This window comes from Lissotriton vulgaris, chromosome 3_2 (assembly GCF_964263255.1).
Source record: "Lissotriton vulgaris chromosome 3_2, aLisVul1.2, whole genome shotgun sequence".
In the NCBI taxonomy this organism is placed as follows: domain Eukaryota; kingdom Metazoa; phylum Chordata; class Amphibia; order Caudata; family Salamandridae; genus Lissotriton; species Lissotriton vulgaris.
The window spans coordinates 179,712,934-179,738,158 of NC_141690.1; the positions used below are offsets into that span (position 1 = coordinate 179,712,934).

The 25,225-nt window shown below is 52.5% G+C and overlaps 1 protein-coding gene across 2 annotated transcripts in view; it reads right to left on the minus strand.

Annotated features, from left to right (window-relative positions):
- HTT (huntingtin) overlaps window positions 1-25,225 on the minus strand; it is a 2,178,328-nt gene that overhangs the window by 332,437 nt on the left and 1,820,666 nt on the right. For both annotated transcript variants that reach the window (XM_086964158.1, XM_086964157.1), the window contains one exon: window positions 14,423-14,577. In XM_086964158.1, coding sequence (XP_086820284.1) covers window positions 14,423-14,577 — 155 coding nt within the window. The remainder of the gene's footprint in view (window positions 1-14,422; window positions 14,578-25,225) is intronic.

The following is a 25,225-nucleotide window of genomic DNA, read 5'->3' on the forward strand; positions in this document are numbered from 1 at the left end:
GGGAGAAGGAGGTACTTAAGAACAGGTCATCCTCCTAAAGAGATTAATGTAGCAAAAAAGAGCCCAATATCTGGGTTCAGGGACCTGTCTCGTGTGGTGGCTAACTTCCAGATACTATCTTAAGTGTAGCCCAACAAGAAAGAAAAAATGTCTTTCTTATAGTCCCCTCACTCACCGGAGTTTCCTCACGGTGACATGCTTCATCATCGGGGTCCTCCCAGTTCTCTACGAAAAGGGGCGTGCTACGACTTGCGAGCTACGTAGGAGCACTGAGTAGTGAAGGACTATGTGTGGTGTAAGGAATGTGAAGTGGAGTGGATGGGTGTGTGTGTGTTTAAAAATACTGTGCTAGTGGGCCTCAATGTTTTATTCTGCTCCTAGACCAGTATGTTAAAAATGGGGTTATACTGTGTACCAACCAATAATGTAGTTGGGTTCAGTATTTGGTCAACATGTTTCACGCTACCCCCAGCGTTTCTTCAGGACCATACAGGGACCAGCCCTGTATTGTACCACTCCTAAAAAACCTAAAGTTAGGAATTTATTAGTGCAACATATATTTACAGTGATTAACGTTGTCCCTATTCGGTACACACGTGGTTCTACATACATACGCTTGACTTTTAAGGCGAATGTATAGTTCAATGGTGAACCTGTAAAAGAATGAATAAAGAACAATTAAAAAACACCTCGCCCCTATCTCTGCCGAGATCGGGGACTTTTTTCGTCCTTCACAAACATGCACGTTTTTGATACATGCACATATATGCATACAGACTATATGGTGTGGTTTCACCATATTGGTGCGTGCATACTTTCAGATCCGGTGTCTGTTCGCCAGATGCCCAACAAGTGAACTTAACGTGGAAAAAGACAAACGGAAGTGACTATACATAAAACAGTGGACACACATTTAACACACAACCAAAGGAAACGTTTGAATATTTACTTTTGTTGGCGCTTAATAGCACATCATGGTCTCTTAGGGGGGCGGTATTGCCTTGGTGGAAAACAATGCTAGAAGGATTTTTAGGGTTGTAGAGGACGTGGTTAGTGATCGAGCGTCTTTTACATATATCATTTAGTTAGAGGTCTAGTACTCGCTACCCTCTCTTGGCGGTTAGGTCAGATACACCTACTTCCTAATCAGCAACCCGCGCCGTGTTACCTATCAGCTTCCCCTCGGACCGCATCTTGCAATGTGGTCCGCGGGTTTGGTTTTTGTTTGTTTCGATTTCCGGGTTGGAACTAGACCGTCGCGCTCAGGCGGCCATCTTAGATGGATGCAAACGAGCGTCACATGCGTCTTTCTTCCATGCCGTTTGTTACTCGCCCTTATTATCGAACCGGCTTTTTAGAAAACACAATGTTTGGGGTAATGTTATAATAAAAACAAAGAATAAAAATGAAACAATGGGCATTCTTCACAAATAGGGATTGAAGAAAACGTGGACAAAAAAGTTACCACAGGATTAGTTGATATGGTTTATGATATATAACAAATAAACCAAGGATGGAGTGAAAAAATGGAGTTTGAGAAGTATTGTTTTAATCATGTTTTTCTATAATGGTTTTAGGGGCATTAAAGTTCTAGGATGTTATTTTTCATGAAAGTTATTTTTCAGCTCTAGGATTCAGGTACATTAGTTTCAGGATGTTATATTTCAACGATTGAAGACACCCCAACTCTGTGAGGGCTAGACGGCAACACTCAAGCACTATATGTCTTGGTGTATGATATTTCCAGTCTTCTTCAAATAGCACCTCTTCCAGGATTTCCAAAGTTTCCTTGTGCGGTAAACTAGTGTAAAGACTCTCCACACCTAGGCTTATTAAAATACTAGATGTGGGGTCAAAATTGATCTCCTTCAATAGACATAGTACATCCTTGGTATCTTTGAGATACGTGTCTGTTTTTTGAACTATTGGGCGAAGGAAGGCATCAGCATACTTAGACAGGGGCTCTAGAATGGAGCCTATTCCGGACACTATCGGTCTCCCGGGTGGTTGCTCCATATCTTTATGGATCTTTGGGATCGTGTAGAAGTATGGGATTGTAGGTTTTGAATTGATGAACTAAACAAAAGCATGACAGACTTTGAGATTAGTCTCAAGGATACCAAGTACATCAAATTGGATAAAGACAAAAAAAGCTTTTCTCATGAAAAAGTCTATCCATACATACGAGAGGACTATAAACCTAGTAACAGGAATCCTGGATATAATACAGACAGCGATGGATCTGACAGTGGATCTGAGAATTCCAGTTCTCCTAAATATTACAACTATCCAACAAATAGAAAACAAAGAAGGGGTAGAGGAAACTCAGGTAGAAATCGAGGAAACCAACCACAGATGTGGCCATCTTACCAGCCACCTTTCGGCCCCCCGCCTCCTTTCTTTTATGGGCCGCAACAGTTTCCACCAATGTATCCACAACAACCTTTCCAAAATTGGAACTCCCACCAGGGCAATCCAAACCGCCCTTTTTTAGGGAGAGGCCAGACGACCCAGAGAACAAAAACGAAAACAGCTCAGCAGGTACAATGGGCCCAACCCGTGGAAACAACGGGACGACACACACGCAGCAAGGGGCCACCGGAACCCACGACGAGCAACCACTAGATCTAGTGGTCAACCTATCCTCTATATCTCTGACAGAAGTCCAGATTGGAATATTAAATAAAGGATTAGGTTTTGTCCCAACTCCAGTAACTGATAAATTTAAACTATGCTGTGAACTAAAGGAATTCATGAGGAAATTGAAACTCCAGGTCTTTTTCAAAGACAAAGATAAGACAATTACCAGAGAAACGGACACAGGTTTGAAGAAAAGTTCAACTTTTGTCCCGCTGTCTCACAATTTACCAGTCGAATTGCTAGCTTTTGAGAAAGCTGTAATGAAAGATGTAAAAGACCTTGACCCCAATACCATCAAGGTGTTCAAAAACACTACTAATTTGGAATTTGAAGCAATCCATGAACTATCAAATAACAAGACAATCACAATAAAACCGGCGGACAAGGGAGGAGCAATTGTCCTACAGGACTCTGTAAAGTATAGACAAGAATGCCTACGTCTACTTGCAGACACAAGGAACTATATTGTGATCAAGGAAGACCCGACTGAAAGACTACGGATCTGCATTGCACACCTCATTGAGGAGAGCACAGTAAATGACTGGATGGACAAAAAAGAAGCTGATTTCTTAGTAAATTCAAAACCTACAATCCCATACTTCTACACGATCCCAAAGATCCATAAAGATATGGAGCAACCACCCGGGAGACCGATAGTGTCCGGAATAGGCTCCATTCTAGAGCCCCTGTCTAAGTATGCTGATGCCTTCCTTCGCCCAATAGTTCAAAAAACAGACACGTATCTCAAAGATACCAAGGATGTACTATGTCTATTGAAGGAGATCAATTTTGACCCCACATCTAGTATTTTAATAAGCCTAGATGTGGAGAGTCTTTACACTAGTTTACCGCACAAGGAAACTTTGGAAATCCTGGAAGAGGTGCTATTTGAAGAAGACTGGAAATATCATACACCAAGACATATAGTGCTTGAGTGTTGCCGTCTAGCCCTCACAGAGTTGGGGTGTCTTCAATCGTTGAAATATAACATCCTGAAACTAATGTACCTGAATCCTAGAGCTGAAAAATTACTTTCATGAAAAATAACATCCTAGAACTTTAATGCCCCTAAAACCATTATAGAAAAACATGATTAAAACAATACTTCTCAAACTCCATTTTTTCACTCCATCCTTGGTTTATTTGTTATATATCATAAACCATATCAACTAATCCTGTGGTAACTTTTTTGTCCACGTTTTCTTCAATCCCTATTTGTGAAGAATGCCCATTGTTTCATTTTTATTCTTTGTTTTTATTATAACATTACCCCAAACATTGTGTTTTCTAAAAAGCCGGTTCGATAATAAGGGCGAGTAACAAACGGCATGGAAGAAAGACGCATGTGACGCTCGTTTGCATCCATCTAAGATGGCCGCCTGAGCGCGACGGTCTAGTTCCAACCCGGAAATCGAAACAAACAAAAACCAAACCCGCGGACCACATTGCAAGATGCGGTCCGAGGGGAAGCTGATAGGTAACACGGCGCGGGTTGCTGATTAGGAAGTAGGTGTATCTGACCTAACCGCCAAGAGAGGGTAGCGAGTACTAGACCTCTAACTAAATGATATATGTAAAAGACGCTCGATCACTAACCACGTCCTCTACAACCCTAAAAATCCTTCTAGCATTGTTTTCCACCGAGGCAATACCGCCACCCTAAGAGACCATGATGTGCTATTAAGCGCCAACAAAAGTAAATATTCAAACGTTTGCTTTGGTTGTGTGTTAAATGTGTGTCCACTGTTTTATGTATAGTCACTTCCGTTTGTCTTTTTCCACGTTAAGTTCACTTGTTGGGCATCTGGCGAACAGACACCGGATCTGAAAGTATGCACGCACCAATATGGTGAAACCACACCATATAGTCTGTATGCATATATGTGCATGTATCAAAAACGTGCATGTTTGTGAAGGACGAAAAAAGTCCCCGATCTCGGCAGAGATAGGGGCGAGGTGTTTTTTAATTGTTCTTTATTCATTCTTTTACAGGTTCACCATTGAACTATACATTCGCCTTAAAAGTCAAGCGTATGTATGTAGAACCACGTGTGTACCGAATAGGGACAACGTTAATCACTGTAAATATATGTTGCACTAATAAATTCCTAACTTTAGGTTTTTTAGGAGTGGTACAATACAGGGCTGGTCCCTGTATGGTCCTGAAGAAACGCTGGGGGTAGCGTGAAACATGTTGACCAAATACTGAACCCAACTACATTATTGGTTGGTACACAGTATAACCCCATTTTTAACATACTGGTCTAGGAGCAGAATAAAACATTGAGGCCCACTAGCACAGTATTTTTAAACACACACACACCCATCCACTCCACTTCACATTCCTTACACCACACATAGTCCTTCACTACTCAGTGCTCCTACGTAGCTCGCAAGTCGTAGCACGCCCCTTTTCGTAGAGAACTGGGAGGACCCCGATGATGAAGCATGTCACCGTGAGGAAACTCCGGTGAGTGAGGGGACTATAAGAAAGACATTTTTTCTTTCTTGTTGGGCTACACTTAAGATAGTATCTGGAAGTTAGCCACCACACGAGACAGGTCCCTGAACCCAGATATTGGGCTCTTTTTTGCTAGGTTAACAAATGGTAAAAGAAGAGAAAGAGAATGTGGGTGTCTATGAAATCTCAAGGATTTTAAACAAAATTCTTAAATCTCTGTCTGACGGTATGAAAAAGTGAATGGAAATCTGCCATCACTTCCACTGTGCTAGGCATTTCGTACACTCATTTTGTATGTATGCATATTACTACTTCTCATGATGTGACATGTTTTTAAAAGGCTAGTAATTGGCAATAAAAGAGTATGAGAATACCTTTCTACAAAAAGAAACTACTTAGCAATCAATCAGTCAGGAGATTGTAAGTGCGCGACTCACCCGTGAGGGTCTTAAGGCGATGGGGCGTAGTGGGGGGTTCGCAGGTCTGGTTAGCTGAACTGCCAGGTCTTGAGGGTCTTTCTGAAGGTGTTCAGGGAGGAGGGCCTTCGTAGGAGTTGACTGATGTGTTCGTGCCGGGGGATGCCGTGGATGAGTCTGGCCGCGGTGAACAAGTTACTTACCTTCGGTAACGATATATCTGTAAGAAACATTAGTTAGTGTTAGATTCCTTACCTTAGAATATCCCCAGGCGTCAGTCTGGATCCGGAAACTTTTGCGTAGCAGTACCCCTGCGCGTCGGTAGGCGTCGTCTGCAGGCGTCTCCTGCGGCTCCGCGTCCGTCGTCGGCGTCGTGCGCCGTGATGACGTCGCTGGAGTATATAGACGCCGCCTCCGCGCGCTGACGTCAGTTCTTTGTACACAGCTTTTCCGCGCCAGGAGACGCAGAGCCATGAGAGAACCAACACTGGTGCCATGTAAAACTAGGGCCCTGAAAGGGATGTCCTTAACCCTAGGTATCAGTTCGCAGAACGGGGAGGATGGGTGGGTTCGGTAAGGAATCTAACACTAACTAATGTTTCTTACAGATATATCGTTACCGAAGGTAAGTAACTTGTTCATCTGAAAGAAACACGTTAGTGTTAGATTCCTTACCTTAGAATACATACCCCAGCAATACCAACCCCGGTGGTGGGTCTGCGAACCAATACAATACTACACCAGAAAGTCCTGGAGGACAGAACGGCCAAAGAAGCCATCCCCCCGGACTTGACTGTCCAGGCAGTAGTGCCTCGCAAAGGTGTGCAGCGAGGCCCACGTAGCCGCTTGGCAAATGTCCTGCAAGGGGACTCCCCGGCCCAGGGCAGTAGTAGCCGCCGTGGCCCGAGTGGAATGGGCCCTCAGCCCAACAGGAGGCTCCTTCCGAGCCAAAGAGTAGCACGCTTTGATGCAGAGGACGACCCATCGAGAGATGGTTCGTTTACAAACCGCCCGTCCCTTCTTCGCACCCACGTAGCCAACAAACAGTTGGTCATCCACCCGGAACTGGCGAGTGCGATCCACGTAAAATGAAAGCGCACGTTTTGGGTCCAGACGATGGAGCCGCTCTTCATCCTTTGAAGGATGCGGAGGCGGGAAGAAGGAAGGGAGGGTGATGGACTGCCCGATGTGAAAGGCCGAAACAACCTTGGGCAGGAAAGAAGGTCTAGTCCTCAGAACCACCTTGTCAGGATGAATGGACAGGAAAGGAGGTTGGACAGAAAGAGCCTGGAGCTCACTCACCCTCCTGGCAGAGGTGATGGTAACCAGGAAAGCCGTCTTTAAAGTCAGGAGACGGAGAGGACAAGAATGAAGGGGCTCAAAGGGAGCACACATCAGAAAGGTTAGAACCAGTTCAAATCCCACTGGGGCATCACAAACGGAACAGGTGGAAACATGTGAGTGATGCCCTTCAAGAATCGAGTTACAATCGGGGATTTGACAAAGAAGGCTGATCAGGAAGCCTCAAAAAGGCAGAAAGGGCAGAAAGGTAGCCCTTGATAGTGCCCAGAGCAGAACCCTGCTGGGCAAGAGAAAGAAGAAACAGAAGAACCTCCGAAAGAGGGGCAGAAAGAGGATCCACAGCCTTTGCTGTGCACCATGCCACAAATCTGTTCCACCGACAGGCGTATACCGACTTAGTGGAGGGACGCCTGGCTGCCAGAATAACATCACAGACTTCAGGAGGCAAGTCAAATGGCCTCAACTGCCGCCGCTCAATCTCCAAGCATGGAGGTGGAGACTGGACAGGTTCGGGTGGAGGACCGTCCCCTGCTGCTGCGACAGAAGGTCCTCCTGAAGGGGCAGGCGGATCGAGGGACCGACTGACATGCTGAGTAGCTCGGGATACCAGTACCTTCGAGCCCAGTCCGGAGCCACAAGGATAACCTGGGCCCGGTCGCGCCTGATCTTCTTCAGCACTCTGGGCAGAAGTGGTATAGGCGGAAAGGCGTATAACAGACCGCAACTCCACTTGCGCCGAAAGGCGTCGCCGTGCGAGTGCCGTCTTGGAAACTCCAACGCGCAGAACTGATGACATTGCGCGTTCTCTTCTGTGGCGAATAGATCTAACCAAGGCTCTCCCCATTGCAGAAAGATGCCTTGCGCCACGTCCGAGTTCAGACGCCATACGTGATCCATCGAGCACCGACGGCTGAGTTTGTCCGCCCTGGCGTTCAGGGAACCTGCCAGGTGTTGAACCGTCAGAGTCACGCCCTGACGTTCCAGCCAATGCCAGAGGCGCAGAGCCTCCTGGCAAAGGGTCCACGACCCCACTCCGCCCTGTTTGTTGCAGTACCACATGGCGGTGGTGTTGTCGGTGAACACCTGCACTACACTCCCGTTGACAAAGGGGAGGAATGCCTTCAGTGCCAGACGAATCGCCCGCAGCTCCAACAGGTTGATATGGAGCCGGGACTCCGCCGGAGACCAGATGCCTCTGATCTCTGCCTCTCCCAAGTGGCCACCCCAGCCCTGGAGGGACGCGTCCGTCACCACAACGTGCTCCGGGTGGGGAAGGGAGAGGGATCTGCCTCTGACCCAATCGCGGTCCGTAAGCCACCACTGCAGTTGTCTCGCAGTGCCCTCCGAGATCAAGACGTGGTCGGACAAGTTGCCCTGATGCTGGGCCCACTGAAACTTCAGGTCCCACTGCAGAGCCCGCATCCGCCACCGGGCGTGATGCACCAGAAGGATGCAGGAAGCCATCAGTCCCAGCAGCCGCAGCGTCAACCTGACCGAAACCCGGGATAGCGGCTGAAAGATGGGAATCAAAGCCTGAATATCCCGGACCCGCCGTTCCGGAGGATAAACCCGAAACTGCGCCGAGTCCAGAACCGCTCCCATGAAAAGGAGCTTTTGAGAGGGACACAGGTGTGATTTCGGCACATTGATGGAGAACCCCAGGTCGTGCAAGAGGTCTGCCGTCATCTGAAGGTGGTGGACGACTGTCTGGGGCGAGCCCGCCTTCAACAACCAGTCGTCTAGGTAGGGGAAGACTGAAACCCCCAACCTGCGCAGATGGGCTGCGACCACCGCCATCACCTTTGTGAACACCCGTGGGGCGCTGGTAAGGCCGAAGGGAAGCACGATAAACTGAAAGTGTTCCTGGCCTACCGTGAACCGCAGGTAACGCCGGTGGGCCGGCAGGACGGGGATGTGAAAATAGGCATCCTGCAAGTCCAACGCTACCATCCAGTCTTGTGGGTCTAGAGCAGCCAAGACCTGAGCTAACGTCAACATCTTGAACTTCTCCTTCCGGAGGAAGCCGTTGACGTTCCTTAGATCCAAGATAGGACGTAGGCCCCCCCTTGTCCTTCTTGGGTACCAGAAAGTAGTGGGAATAACAACCACGCCCTACTTCTGGCCCAGGAACGCGCTCGATGGCCCCCTTGGCCAAGAGGGCCGTAACTTCCTCCTGCAGAAGTGTCAAGTGGTCCCCCGACACACGGTGGTTCTGCGGCGGCATGGCTGGAGGAGAGGTCTCGAAGGGGAAGGAGTAGCCCCTTCGGACGATTTGCAGCACCCACCTGTCCGAAGTGATCGTGCGCCAGTGAGCGTGGTGATGGCGTACCCTGCCACCCACTGGCGTCACATGGGGCCGAAAACACGGACTAGGAGGATTTTGAGGCAGATGCTGCGGGGGGAGGTGTGGTCTGACCCCGCCGTTGTCCCCGACCGCCACCACGGCGGTTTCCACGGCCGCCACCGCGTTGAAAGGATTGTTGCGGCGCGTGGCTGGCAGCACGTGTGGGGGCGCCCCTTCCTTGGCAACGAAAGGGACGAAACGAACCCGGTTGCTGACGCTGGGTCGAGAGACCCAAGGACTTGGCCGTGACCCTGGAGTCCTTGAAGCGTTCCAGCGCGTGGTCCGCCTTGTCACCGAACAGGTGACAGCCATCGAACGGCATGTCCATCAATGTATTCTGGACATCTGCCGAAAAGTTGGCGGATCTCAGCCAGGCGTGGCGACGAATCGCCACTGTCGTTGACATAGCTCTGCCCAGCGAGTCGGTCGTATCAAGACCACACCGTATCGAATATTTCGCTGCATCTCGGCCCTCAGCCACAGCCTGACCGAGTTTTGCCCGCACCTCCATGGGGCATTCTGGCAGCAGTTCCGCGACCGTATCCCACACAGAGTGGGTGTAACGGCCCAAGAGGCAAGCGGTGTTGCAAGACCGCAGGCCCAAACTAATGGACGAGAAGACCTTTTTTCCAAACTGGTCATACCTCTTGGATTCCCGGTCGGGCGGGGCCGACGGGAATGCGGACTGGGAGGTCGAGGCCTGGATCACCAGACTCTCAGGAGTGGGGTGGGTAGACAGGAACTTGGGGTCGTCCGGACAAGGACGGTGGCGCCTGGCCACGTTCCGATCAACAGGCGCACCTGAAGCGGGCCTGGACCACGTGCCCAACAGAACGTCTGACAAGGCTTCATTAAACGGCAGCAGTGGCTCCTGTGGGCATGACTGCGGTTTGAAGACCTCAGTGAGGATGTTAGGCCTCACGGCCGCGACGGGGAGCTCAAGGTGTAAGGCCTTGGCAGCCCTCATCAGCACCACAGAATATGCAGCTCCCTCCACCGATGCCACGGAAGGAGGAGAGATCAAACCAGGGTTAGGAGAGTCGTCCAGACCACTGGCATCCCCCAAATCACCTGTCCAGTCCGGGTCATACTGGCACTCGCGTGACAGAGGGTCCTCGGACCCCTCCCAACCTTCACCGAACTCTTCATCTTCTCCGTATTCGGAGTCAACGATGTAGACCGGCTCCTCGGGGATTATGGGCCCCACCGGCGCCGAGCCCGGCGTCGAGCGACGCCGGTCCGACTCCGCGTCCGGCGTCGGTGAAGGTAAGGGGACGGCGCCGCCCGGAGCCGGCGCCGGAGCCCCAGTGCCGCCCGAAGCCGGCACCGAGGAACCGGCGTCGCGCGGAGGCGGCGCCGGGGGCAACCCCGATGGAATCGGCGCCGGATTGGATGGATGCCCATCCGGCGCCGACCCCGAAGGCCCTAGCGGCGCCGGGATCGGCGCCGCCGGCGGCGCCGGAGTCGGAGCATCCGACGGCGTCGAGGTAGGGTCAGCTGAACCGCTAGGGCCCCCGGACGGGTTCACTGGGCCCGCAGGCGCCGTGGAACCCGCCGGAGAAGATAGGGCCCTCATGGCCATGAGGAACGCCTCTATCTCCTCAGGCGTCGCACCGTGCCCAGGGACCTGAGGGTATGGGGCAGGCCGCGCCGGCGACTCTCGCGGAGCCGCGGGGTTGGGGTCACCCGAACCCCCGGCCGCGTCGCGCGAGCGTCGGGGGGAGTCGGGGGTACGATGACGACGCCCCGACTTCTTGTGCTTCTTACCTGATGAGCCTGACGAGTGGTGTCGACTTCCGGAACGCTCGGCGCGGCTCCGCGACCGCTCCCTCGAACGCTCTCTCGACCTCCGGCCGGACCGGGACCGCTCCCGGTCCCGACGTGGGGCCGACACCCGGAGCTCCAGTAGCTTGCGGGACCGCTCCCGTCTAGCCTTATTGGTGAGGGCCCGGCAGTCGACGCAGGAGTCCATGTCGTGGTCGGGGCCCAGACACCGGAGACAGAGGCGGTGATGGTCTGTGACCGACATCGTGCGCTCACAGTCATCACAGTGCTTGAACCCAGGCATCCTAACAGGCACAAAGTGATAGTAATAATTCGAAAAACTTGGTCAAAGACCGGAGTACTGCTCTTCAGATCTGCTTCCACTGGCGCGGAAAAAAGAAGAACTGACGTCAGCGCGCGGAGGCGGCGTCTATATACTCTAGCGACGTCATCACGGCGCACGACGCCGACGACGGACGCGGAGCCGCAGGAGACGCCAGCAGACGACGCCTACCGACGCGCAGGGGTACTGCTACGCAAAAGTTTCCGGATCCAGACTGACGCCTGGGGATATTCTAAGGTAAGGAATCTAACACTAACGTGTTTCTTTCAGATGTTCTGTATAGTCTGGAGTTTGCAGAGTAGGGACTTGTTTTTGCCGGCCTAGAGTGCGTTTCGGTAGTCCAGTCTGCAGGTGATGTGTGCTTGGGTGACCGTCTTCCTTGACTCGGGGGGGGAAGGGGGGTGATCCATTTGAAAGTCTTACCGAGTATGCGGAGGGTGTTGAAGCAGCTGGAGGTGACAGCCTTGACCTGTCAGTTCATGGTGAGGGATGAGCCGAGTACGATGCTGAGGATTCTGGTGTGGTCCGAGGTGGGCTTCCCAGGGGGGTCGGCCACCAGGTGTTTTCCCATGCTGAAGGGGTGGTTCAGAGAACGAGGACTTCTATCTTCTCGGAGTTGAGCTTTAGGCAGCTGTTGGCCATCCAGACTGCGACGTCCTGCATTCCTTTCTGGAAGATGAGTCGCTGGTGTGGTCTTTGGTGTGGGAGAGGATGAGCTGGGTGTCGTTAGCGTAGGATAAGATGTTGAGGCCATGTTGTCGGATGATGGCGGCCATGTAGATGTTGAAGAAGGTCGGGCTTAGTGATGACCCCTGTGGGACTCCACAGGAGATTTCCGTGGGGTCAGGAAGGAGGGGTGGCAGTCTAATTCTTTGGTTTCTTCCGGTGAGGAATGATAGGCTCCAGTCTGGGGCTGTTCCTTGTAGGCCGGTGTTGTTTAATCTGGCAACGAGTGTGCGCTGGGAGACGGTGTCAAAGGCTGCTGATCGGTCAAGTAGGATTAGGGTTGCGGAGTGGCCTTGGTCCAGGAGGGTGTGGATGTCGTCTGTGTCCGCGAGTAGGGCAGTCTTGGTGCTGTGGTTGCTTCAGAATCCAGATGGGGATGGGTTGAGGACAGCGTTGTTTTCGATGAATTGTGTCACTTCTAGGTTGACTGTTTTCTCTGCAACTCTGGCCGCGAAGGGGAGGAGCGAAATGGGCCGGTAGTTCTTGAGGTCCGTGAGGTCAGCTGTGGGCTTCTTGAGTAGGTGCCTGACTTCTGAGTGTTTCCAGTCGTCTAGGAAGGTGCCTGTTTCGAAGGTGGTGTTGATGGTGCGTTGTAGTTTGGGTGCGATGGCGGCTCTGTGGTAGATGTGTGGAGGGCAGGGGTTGGTGTGGGCGCATGAGTGGATGCCTTTCACGGTCAAGGCAGTGCCTTCGGTCATGATTGGCGTCCAGGTGGAGATGGTGGGCTGGCTGGTGTGTCTGAGGGGCGGTTGGCTGTTGCTTCTGGAGGATGGTTGACGAAATAGTTGGCAAGGTTTTTCCTGAATGACACTGAAGAGTTCCTTGGAGTTGGTGAGCATTTTGTTGTGCATGTAAGTACTCTTGGTGGTTCTGATTCGGTCGTGGTAGTCCATCATGGCCACCTTGTAGGTGGTGTAGTTTTAGTGTGTCTTGGAGTTTCTCCAGTTCTTCTCCAGGCGTCTGCAGGTGCGTCTGGCTTCCTGGAGATCGGTGGTGAACCAGGCCGCTTTCCTGGGGCGCTGCTTGTTGGGGTTGCGTAGCAGGGCGAGCTTGTCTGCGCAGCTGGAGATCCAAGTGTGGAGTTCCCTGGCTGCGACGTTGGCGTCGGATGCTGAGGTGTGGTTGTCTCGGGTGGAGTTCAGTTGCTCGTAGGTGACCTTGCTCCAGTTCCTTCGTGGTGGGCATGGGGCTGGTTTGGGAGTCTTGGGTGTGTCAACAGTGAAGTGTACACAGTGGTGGTCGGTCCATGGGGGTTGCGTTGTGTGGCTGAAGTGAACACTGGTTCTTGCTGCGAAGATGGGGTCGAGGGTGTGTCCTGCCCTGTGGGTCGGTGGGGTGACTACTTGTTTAAGTCTGATGTTGGCGAAGTTTTCGCGAAGGGTGGTGGAGTTGGGGTCACTGTGGTTGTCGAGATGGAAGTTCATGTCTCCTATGAGTATGTAGTTCATTGAGGCGATGGCGTGGGGTGCAATGAGGTCAGTGATGGTGGCGAAGGAGGCTCGTGGGTCAGTTGACGAGGGTTCCGCGGAGTGTGGAGTTGGGGCTGGTCTGGATATGGAAGTGCTGGTGTTCGGCAGAGGGGAAGGTTTCGCTGGAGGTGGTGAAGCGGAGGGTGTTCTTGAGGGTGGTTGGGGCGGTCCTTCCTCTGGATCCTACATTCCTCCGGGATGGCGGTGTTGATGTCGGGTGCGGAGGAGGTGTTGGTCCAGGTCTCCGTGAAGAAGGCGATGTCGAGCAAGAGGGAGTCGAGTAGGTTCCAGATCTCCATGGCATGTTTGTGCACAGAGCGCACGTTGAGGAGGATGCATCTTAAGGTATTGCTGGTGTTGGCATCGGAGGTGGAGGTGGTGGTGGTGAAGGTCTGGCGGCAGTGGAGGCAGGAGAACTGGCCACGTGTCGTGTTTGGTGTGGCCTTGAGTCTTCCAGGGTTGAGTGCGTGGAGGGCGGCAGTACTATAGCGGTGGGTGGTTCATGATGCAGGGTCAGGAAGCGGACGGGCGCAGATGGGCTTGCCTTTGGAGCACCAGCGACAGGACCACACAGCGACTGTCATTAAGTAGGGGAGGGGGGAGGGATGAGCAGCTGGGAGGCAGGAACGGTGTGGACAGGGGGGAGGGGGCTCAGAGGGAGCAGCGGCGGGAAGGAGAAAGGTGGGGAACAGATACTAAAATTACAACTACTACAATACTAAACAAGACTGTACCAAGAATTACGAGCAATAACAGATATTAAAATTGAACACTATTACTAACACCTGGCTACAACTATATTAGAAATAGTTAAACTAGTACAGTAGATATCAAGTAAATGTATGTGACTGATATTATAGCAAATGCTTTGTACTATAAGATTTCAAAGTTACAGTCAACCAGGCAGTCAAACCAAAATCTCATATAATATTGTTGTGCTTCTTAGCACTAACATACCTTGTATCCAATGCTTTCAAAGTTTTATTGCGGGGTTGCTGCTCTAAACAACTAATTGCTGGATTTCCTGCAAAAGGGATAGTCATTGCACTCAACACCAATGATGTTATGGCTTGCACAGCAAGAACATTGATTTGGGTTCTCTCTGTGTCTTCCTGTAAAATCAATTTGAGCATTAATACAGAGACCATTATCACATGAAATAGAAGTTAAATGTCTGCTATCCCCGCTCGCACCCCCACCCACCAACACAACACATTTCTACCTAAATCAGCTACAATGCATGTACTTTGGAAAACCCACTTTGAATTTTTCTGTGAGGTGTATAAAATGTACGTCAACCTCAAATGTTGATTGCAGGCTATTGAGGCAGTTACTCATAAAATGAGTGCAGTTAGGGATATATTACCAGGCCCCATTATAGGAATAATCTGAAGTTATTAATTATTTGAGAAGTATTTTTGCTTTAAATATGAACAACAGGAACCAACTGAAGGAATACATAATCTTATAAAGATACAGTAATAGAGCAACCTTAAAATACAAGTAGTTTTCAACTAATACATTAACAAGGTGCAGGGGAAGAGATTAGGTCTAAGACACTTTAATTCTAGGTGACCGGAGTTCTAATCCCAGGCTCCACGCTTGAACATACTACGTGATGCTGGTAAAATGACCTAATCTTTTTGTGCCCAAGTTCACAGACAAGCCTAAAGCACAAGTTACTACTTGTGTAACGATATATCTGTAAGAGACATTAGTTAGTGATAGATTCCTTACCTTAGAATATCCACAGGCGTCAGACTGGATCTGGAAATTTTTGCGTAGCAGTACCCTTGCGCGTCGGTAGGTGTCGTCTGCGGCTCCGCGTCCGTCGTCGGCGCCGTGATGACGTTGTCGGAGTACTTAGACGCCGCCTCCGCGTGCTGACGTCAGTTCTTAGACACAGCTTTTCCGCGCCAGAAACGCAGAGCTATGCTAAAAACCAACACTGGTTCCTTGAAACTAGGGCCCTGAAAGGGGATGACCTTAACCCTAGATATCGGTTCGCAGAACGGGGAGGATGGGTGGGTCGGTAAGGAATCTATCACTAACTAATGTCTCTTACAGATATATCGTTACACAAGTAGTAACTTGTGCATCTGAAAGAGACACGTTAGGGATAGATTCCTTACCTTAGAATAGATACCACAGCAATACCAACCCCGGTGGTGGGTCTGCGAACCAATAATCACACCAGAAAGTCCTGGAGGACGGAACGGACAAAGAAGCCATCCCTCCGGACTTGGCTGTCCAGGCAATAATGTCTTGAAAAGGTGTGCAGCGAGGCCCACGTAGCTGCCTGGCAAATGTCCTGCAAGGGCACTCCTCAGCCCAGGGCAGTGGTAGTCGCTGTGACACGAGTCGAATGAGCCCTCAGTCCAACAGGGGTTCCTTCTTAGCCAAGAAGTAGCACGCCTGGATACACAAGATGATCCACCGCGAGATGGTCCGCTTGTGTACCGCCTTTCCCTTCTTGGCGCTCACGTAATCAACAAGAGTCGGTCATCCACCCGGAACTGGTATGTGCGATCTAGATAGTAAGAGAGCGCACGTTTTGGGTCCAGACGGTGGAGCCTCTCTTCCTCTCTCGAGGGATGCGGAGGCGATAAGAAGGTGGGCAAGGTGATGGATTGCCCGATGTGGAAGGCTGTGACTACCTTGGGCAGGAAAGAGGGCCTTGTCCACAACACAACCTTGTCCGGATGGACCGAAAGGAAAGAAGGTTTACAGGATAGAGCCTGGAGCTCACTCACTCTCCTGGCAGAGGTGATGGCTAACAGGAAGGCAGTCTTCAAAGCAAGAAGGCGGAGAGGACACACATCAGAAAAGTAAGAACCAAGTTCAAGTCCCACTGAGGCATCACAAAGGGAACAGGAGGGAACGTATGTGTGATGCCTTTCAGGAATCGATTAACAATAGGGGACTTGAACAAAGAAGGTTGATCAGGCAGCCTCAAAAAGGCTGAAAGAGCAGAAAGGTAGCCCTTGATAGTGCCCAGAGCAGAGCCCTGCTGGGCAAGAGAAAGAAGAAAGAAGAAAGAGAAGAACCTCAGAAAGAGGGGCAGAGAGAGGATCCACAGCCTTTGCTGTGCACCATGCCACAAATCTGTTCCACCTGCAGGCGTATACCGACTTTGTGGAGGGACGCCTGGCTGCCAGAATGATGTTACAGACTTCAGGAGGCAAGTCAAATGGCCTCAACTGTCGCCGCTCAATCTCCAAGCATGGAGATGGAGACTGGACAGGTTCGGGTGGAGGACCGTCCCCTGCTGCTGCGACAGAAGGTCCTCCTGAAGAGGCAGACGAACCGGGGGATCGACTGACATACTGAGTAGCTCGGGATACCAGTACCTTCGTGCCCAGTCCGGAACCACAAGGATGACTTGTGCCCGGTCGCGTCTGATCTTCTTCAGCACTCTGGGCAGAAGTGGTATAGGCGGAAAGGCGTACAACAGACCGCAACTCCACTTGCGACGAAAAGCGTCTCCGAGCGAGTGCCGCCTTGGAAATTCCAACGCGTAGAGCTGATGACATTGCACGTTCTCTTCGGTGGCGAATAGATCTAACCAAGGCTCTCCCCACTGCAGAAAGAGACCTTGTGCCACGTCCGAGTTCAGACGCCATTCGTGATCCATCATGCACCGGTGTCTGAGTTCGTCCGCCCTGGCGTTCAGATTGGAATCGGAGCCTGTATATCCCGAACCCGCTGTTCGGGTGGGTAAACCCAAAACTGCGCCGAGTCGAGAACCGCTCCGATGAAAAGGAGCTTCTGAGAGGGGCACAGGTGTGACTTCGGCACATTGATGGAGAACCCCAGCTGGTGCAAGAGGTCTGCAGCCATCAACAACCAGTCGTCGAGGTAGGGGAAGACTGAAACCCCTAACCTGCGCAGATGAGCTGCGACCACAACCATCGCCTTCATGAACACCCGTGGGGCGCTGGTAAGGCCGAAGAGGAGCACAGTAAACTGAAAGTGCTCGTGGCCTACCGCGAAATGCAGGTAACGCCGGTGGGCCGGCAGGACGGGGAGGTGGAAATAAGCGTCCTGCAAGTCCAACGCTACCATCCAGTCTCCTGGGTCCAGGGCAGCTAAGACCTGAGTCAGAGTCAGCATCTTGAACTTCTCCTTCCGGAGGAAGCGGTTGACGTTCCGTAGGTCCAAGATAGGGCGTAGGCCCCCTTTGCCCTTCTTGGGTAACAGAAAGTAGTGGGAGTAGCAACCACGTCCTACTTCTGGCCCAGGAACGCGCTCGATGGTCCCCTTGGCCAAGAGGGCCGAAACTTCCTCCTGCAGAAGCTGCAAATGATCCCCCGATACGCGGTGGTGTTGCGGTGGCATGGCTGGGGGGGGTCATCTCGAAGGGGAGGGAGTAGCCCCTTCGGACGATCTGCAGCACCCACCTGTCCGAAGTGACAGTGCGCCAGTGAGAGTGGTGATGACAAATCCTGAAAGATTGGAATCGGAGCCTGTATATCCCGAACCCGCTGTTCGGGTGGGTAAACCCGAAACTGCGCCGAGTCGAGAACCGCTCAGATGAAAAGGAGCTTCTGAGAGGGGCACATCCTGCCCCCCCACTGGCGTCACATGGGCTGAAACGCACGGACTAGGAGGGTTTAGAGGCAGATGCTGCGGGGGAGGGTGTGGACTGGCCTCGCCGTTGTCCCCGACCGCCTCCACAGCGATTTCCACGGCCGCCACCTCGCTGGATGTTAGCCTGCGGCGTGCGGCTGGCAGCACGTGTGGGAGCGCCCCTTCCTTGGCCCCGAAAGGAGCGAAAGGCACCCGTTTCCTGGCGCGGGGCTGAGAGGCCGAAGGACTTGGCCGTAGCCCTGGAGTCCTTAAAGCGCTCAAACTAATGGTCTGCCTTGTCGCCAAAAAGGCGACGGCCATCAAACGGCATGTCCATCAGTGTGTTTTGAACATCGGCCAAAAAGTTGGCTGACCTCAACCAGGCGTGGCCTCTAATCGCCACGGTCGTTGCCATCGCTCTACCTAGTGAGTCGGTGGTATCCAGCACACACCGGAGAGAATATTTGGCTGTATCCCGGCCCTACACAAGGGCTTGGCCGAGTTTGGCCCGTACCTCCAACGGACACTCTGGCAGCACTTCCGCAACCGTATCCCACAGAGAGTGGGTGTAGCGGCCCAAGAGGCATGCGGTGTTGGAAGACCGCAGTCCCAGACTAAGGGAGGAGAAGATCTTTTTACCCTACTGCTCGTACCGCTTGGATTCCCTGACCGGCGGAGCCGACGGGAATGCGGTCTGGGAAGTGGATGCCTGGATGACCAGGCTCTCGGGGGTGGGTGGACAGGAAAACTGGGTCGCCCGGGGCCGTGCGGTGGCGTCTGACCACGTTCCTATCTACGGGCGAACCCGTAGCGGGCCTGGAACAAGTGCCCAAAAGAACGTCGGACAAGGCCTCATTAAAGGGCAGCAGAGGCTCTGTCGGGCATGACTGCGGTTTAAAGACCTCAGGGAGGAGGTTAGTCCTCACGGCCGCGACGGGGAGCTCAAGGCCCAAGGCCTTGACAGCCCTCATCAACACCACACTGTAGGTTGCCCCCTCCTCCAAAGCCACGGTAGGGGGTGAGACAAACCCAGTGTCTGGTGAGGTATCCAGACCACTGGCATCCCCAAGTCCACCTGTCCAGTCCTCTTGAAACTGACACTCTCGGGTCAGAGGGTCCTCAGACCCCTCCCAATACTCCTAGTCACCCATCCCCTGATAGTCAGGGTCATCAAACGATGAGGCCGGTTCATAGAAGGTAAACTCCCCAAGCGGCGTCGAAAGCGGCGCCCAGCGGCGCCGTTCCGACGCCGGAACCGGAGCGAGGGAGGCATCGGGGACGGCGCCGCCCGAGGAAGGCGCCGGAGGTGACACCTGACGGACTGACACCGGGGGGGTCATAAGTGTGAGAAGTTGGCCTGATATATGATGCTCACTAGTTCTAGTGATCACCTTGTATCAGTCCAAGCAACCCTTATGGTGATTGGTTGTAAAGTCAACCTTATAGACCAGGTATCCGAATGGTAGCATGGACAAAGCAGTCTTAGGCTAAACTCTTTTGGCATGGGAAGCCAGCTGTTTTACCACATATAACCACTTGAATACCAGGTGAAAGGACACCACACAGGGTGTTATGAAAATAAACAAGATATTTATTAACTAACATACACCTCTGAACTCTTTATGAGATCAGAGGGCTAAGCACATGACAATCTCTTAGGAAAAATACGTTTAAGTTGCACAAATTACAATGGTGCCCTAGGGGCACGACAAACCATATACTAAGTAAGTGGAATGTTAAAGTCGATAAAAGGAATGGAGCTGTCCAGAGGCTGTAGGATCGCTGGGACCACGCTACACTAACTCTAGGTAGGTAATAGGAGGCCCACGGAACGCGTGTGCAGAGTGTGAACTCACACGCGAGATGCGTAACAGTGTCTATGGACAGTACAGTTCAAGAAAAAGGTGAGTACGGACAATCCTGACTAGGTAAGACAAAAACGACTGTGGAACTGGACACTAGGAGAGTCAAGCTACCCTTGAGCACCGAAATGCTCGTGTTACCTCACCCACAGGCTGCGGGTGCCAAGTCGTGTCGGGTTCCGGCGTTGAAGTCTATGGAGCCTGGAAGAAAAGATGCTGCAGGCGATCAGGAGGAAGATGTCCGGTGTGATCCAAGGGTGGATCAGTGAAGAGGAGAACGTGAAAGCAGAGGGGACAATGTTCAAAGTCACTAGCCAGTGACTGGAGTGGAGCCAGGAGTGGAACCAGATGTCGTCGTCGCGGTCAGGTGAGGGTGGATGCTTGTCTCTGCAGCCACGTGGACCAGGTGGTGTCTTGGACGACCAGGATGGAGGCATGAGCTGTCCCACGCAGGCTCTCGCTGTCGGCGGTGTCGGCTTCAGATTTGGAGTCAACAGGCCTTGGCAAAGGCAACCCACGCGGTGAGTGGAAACAGCATCTGGAGTGGACCGGGAGGGTCCGGGGTGCTCCTCTTTTGGAAAGGAGCAAGGGCCAGTCTGGAGCAACCAGACCAGCAGTGAAGATTTCAAGGTTCGTCGTCTAGGAGGTCACTAGCCAGCCGGCAAGTGACCATACAACGCGTCGAGCAGCAAACAGGCAGAAGGGCCCCACGCAGATCTCGTGGATGCTGGAGGGCTGATCTTCGGTGCAGGAGCTGCTCGGGGTTGGGGCTTCTCAATCCCCAAAGCACTTGGACGAGGTTACTGTGAGAAGTTGGCCTGATATGCAGTGCTCACTATTCTAGTGATCACTATGTATCAGTCCAAACAACCCTTATTGATGATTGGTTGTAAGTCAACCGATAGACCAGCTATCTTAGTAGCATGGACAAGAGCAGTCTTTAGGCTAGACTCTAGAGGGCGTGTTAAGCCAGCTGTTATACCATCACATATACCCCTTGAACACCAAGTGAAAGGACACCACACAAGTGTTATGAAAATAAACAGTGTATTTATTTAGATCACAACAGCCCTGTACTCTTTATGAGGACAGGGTACTAAGCACACGACAAAATTCTTACGAAAATACTTTAAGTTGCACAATTTACACAAAGGCCCGAGGGGCACGAAAAACCATATACTTCAAAAGTGGAATGCGAAATTACTAGCAGGTAAGTACTGGACTAATAGGCTTTGGAATCGCTAGGACTTGACTACTGAACCTTCAGATTACTAGCAGAAGGCCTAGGGGACTCGGGTGCAGAGTGTGCACTCTCACGCGGGATGCGGGACAAAGTCTATGGAGGCTAGTAAAAGCAAAGTTAAGGATATCGGACGAATCCGACTAGGTAGAGCTGAAACGAAAAAGGATCTGGACCCTTGGATAGTGAGGCTATGCTGGGGCACCGAAATGCCGAAGTTACCAAGCCCAGGGGCTGCGGCTGCATAGGTCTGAAAAGACGTCGGGAATCCTCGTTGCAGTCTATGGAGCCTGAAAGAAGAAGTTGCTGGCAGGCGACCAGTGAAGATTGTTCGATGGATCCAAGCCTGGATCGGAGATGGAAGACACCTGTAAGCAGAGGGGACCAAGTTCTGAATCACTAGCCAGTGATTAGATGGGCACCAGGATGGCACCGGCTGAAGTCACCTCGACCAGGTGAGTGGGCGACGCTGGGCTCTGCAGTCTCACGGACCAGGAGGCGTTGTCGGCGACCAGGATGGAGGTGCGAGCTGTCCCACGATGGTTGCTGCTGTCGACGTCGCTGGACCCAGGATTGGGGCAACAAGTCTTGGCAAATTCAAGCCCACGCGGTGGCCCTAAAATGTCGTCTGGAGTGGACCAGGAGGGTCCGGGGTGCTCCTCTTTTGGAAGGGAGCTAGGGCCAGTCTGGAGCAACCAGACCAGCAGTGTTGTTGTCGTCGGTCGTCGTCGGGAAGGCCACAAGCCAGCGGGCTAGTAGCCAGACAACGCGGTGAGACAGCTAGGCTGTGGGTCTGATTAGCAGGCCCACAGCCAGGGAAAGTTGTAACCCAGTGAAGCAAAAAGCAAAAATCGGGGGTGACCATAGGATTGCAGACCCCAATCTCCTACAGTAAGTTCCACCGGCGACTACCCGGATCCCGAAGCAGGTCCAGTGGGGTCCTGCGGCGCCGGGCCCGAAGGCCCCGGCGGCTGCGGGACCGCGGGGACCTGCGGTGCCGGGCCCGAAGGCGTCTGGACCGTGGGGCCCGAAGGCGCCAGCGGCGTCGGGGCCGAAGCACTCGACGGAGTTGGGGCCGAAACCCCGGACCAGCTTGGGGCCCCAGACTGGTCCGCTGGGCCCGAAGGCCCCGCGGAGCCCGTCGGAGGAGAGAGGGATCTCATGGCCATGATGAAGCGCTCGATCTCCTCCGGCGTCGCGTCTCGCCCAGGGACCGGAGGGTGTGGAGCTGGACGCGGCGCCCGTGACTCCGACGGAGCCGCATGGGCAATGCCACCCGAACCTCAGGCCGCGTCGCGCGAGCGTCGGGGGGAGTCAGAACAGCGATGACACCTCTTCGACTTCTTGTGTTTTTTACCTGACGACGACTTCGACCCGGAGGAGTGGTGCCGACTCTCGGAGCGGTGGTGGCTCCGACCCCGCGACCTGTCCCACGACCTCCCGTGGGACCGGGACCTCTCGCGGCGCGGGGCCGACTGCCGGAGTTTGAGTCGCCTGCGGGACCGCTCCCGCCTGGCTTTCGAAGACAGGGCCCGGCAGTTGGGGCAGGTCTTGTCGTCGTGGTCGACGCCGGGACAGAGTAGACACCGACGGTGAGGATCCGTGACCGACATCAAGCGGTCCCAATCCTCGCAGTGCTTAAATCCAGGCATCCCCATGGCACCGATCGGAGTTGTTCGACTTCGAAAAGATGATCAAAATGATCCAAAAAGTTAGTCAAAAAGTGACTAGAAGTACTGCTTTTTCCAGATCTGCGCTTGCTGGTGCGGAAAAAAGAAGAACTGACATTAGCACGCGGAGGCGGCGTCTAAGTACTCCGACGACGTCATCACGGCGCCCACGACGGACGCGGAGCCGCAGACGACGCCTACCGACGCGCAAGGGTACTGCTACGCAAAAATTTCCGGATCCAGTCTGATGCCTTGGGATATGCTAAGGTAAGGAATCACCAACGTGTCTCTTTCAGATACATAGTTACACATATAACATTTCTGAAAATACTTTGTTAATGGTGGGTTATGGTTTCTTCTGCTCAAAAAACATAGCCTTAAAAAAACTCCAATACGCCCTTAAACACAGAGTGAATTTACGGCTACAAAATTAAATAGAAGAAACCGTTACAACTGGCTGACAGACAGTTTGAAGCAGGGGTGTCGCTGAAGGGCCAGGGACCTGTGCTACTGCCCTGGTGTGCAGACCGATCCGGGTTACGTGGTGAGGCCTGTGGACCCGCTTGAATCTGGCTGCCATTCGGGTCCACCACAGCTCTGGTGCCATGGCCTTTTAAGCCGTGCATACACCAGATGACAACTAGGCACTTCTTAAATGGCACTAAAGAACAAGCTACTTACCTTCATTAACGATATATCCCTAAGAGATGTATATTAGTTATAGATTCCTTACCTTAGAATTACCCTCAGGCGTCAGACTGGATCCAGAAAATGTTTTCAGAGCAGTACCCCTGCGCGCCGGTAGGTGGTGTAGGTCGACTCCGCGTTCTTCGTCGGCATTGTGTTCGCCGGGATGACGTGGCGGTATCTACTTAGACGCCGCCCTCGCACGCTGACGTCATTTCTTTACACGACATTCCAAACCAGAAGCGCAAAGCCATGCAAGACACTGACCATTGGTGCACAAAACTAGGGCCATGAAAGGGAGTCCCTTACCCTAGAAGTCAGTTCGCCGAACAGGGAGGATGGGTGGGGCGGTGAGGAATCTATTACTAACCTATGTTTCTAAAAGATCTAGATCGTTACCGAAGGTAAGTAACTTGTTCATCTGAAAGAGACTATTAGTTGTAGATTCCTTACCTTAGAATAGATACCCCAGCAATACCAACACAGGTGGTGGCTCTGCAAACCAAGTTCACACTAGAAAGTCCTGGAGAACTGAACGGCCGAAGAAGGCGTCTCTCCGGACTTGGCTGCCCAGGCAGTAGTGTTTTGTAAACATGTGCAAGGATGCCCACGTGGCTGCCTGACAGATGTCACCAAGGGGAACTCCACGTCTCATAGCAGTAGTGGCTTCCGTCGCCCTGGTAGAATGGGCGCGCAGTCCCACTGGAGGTTCCTTCTTTGCCAAGGAATAACAAATATTGATGTAAAGAACGACTCACAGAGAGATGGTACATTTTTGCACGGCCCAACCTTTCTTGAAGCCCACATAGCCAACAAAGAGCTGGTTATCCACCCGGAATTGTTTTGTGCAATCCAGATAGAAAGATAACGCACGTTCTGGATCCAGGGGGTGGAGCCTCTCTTACTCCTTTGAGCTTTGCGGGCGGGAAGTAGGTAGGCAAAGTGATGGTCTGTCTAATGTGGAATGAGGTAACCACTTTTGGGAGAAATGAAGGCCGAGCTCCTAGTCTGGATGAACAGCAAGGAAAGGAGGCTTAGAAGACAGAGCCTGAAGCTCACTTACCCTGCGAGCAGAGGTGATGGCAACCAGAAAAGCAGTTTTTAAGGTAAACAGTTTGAGAGGACAATTATGTAGTGGCTCAAAAGGAGCGCACATAAGGTAAGTCAAGACCAGATTAAAGTCCCACTGGGGAATTACAAAAGGAATAGGAAAGAGGGGAGTAATGCCCTTAAGAAATCTATTTACAGGGCACTAGAGGGCATCACGCAAAATGGCCACACATTAGTGCTGCTCCGCCCGGCTGATCTACAATCTGCCCCAAAATCCGCATTTTATCGATGCGTCACTGGTGAAAATAGACTACTGGACAAGGAGTGACCCCCCCCCCCCCCCGCAGCAACTGGCGAGGTATTGGAGTGCCTGGGGACACGGTGGTCTGTGCCCGGGACTGAACTGACCTGCTACTCCTGCACCGATTGCTGTGGCCATTTGGTGGTATCGCTCGGGGGCTGGAGGTGGTACGCCCGCCTGATCCTGCCTGCACCCGATCAGCTGCTGGGGCTGGAGCGGCGCAGGGCGCCCTGTGTATGACGGTGGCTGGCTGCTGCTGATTCCCGCAAGCTGCAATCGGAGCAGCTCCGCAGAGTGTGAAGCTGCGGAGGGAAGGCGCGACTGGCCTGGGCAAGCACGGTCTCGTGTGAAGGTCCCCGGCTGCGGGTGAGTCGGCGCCAT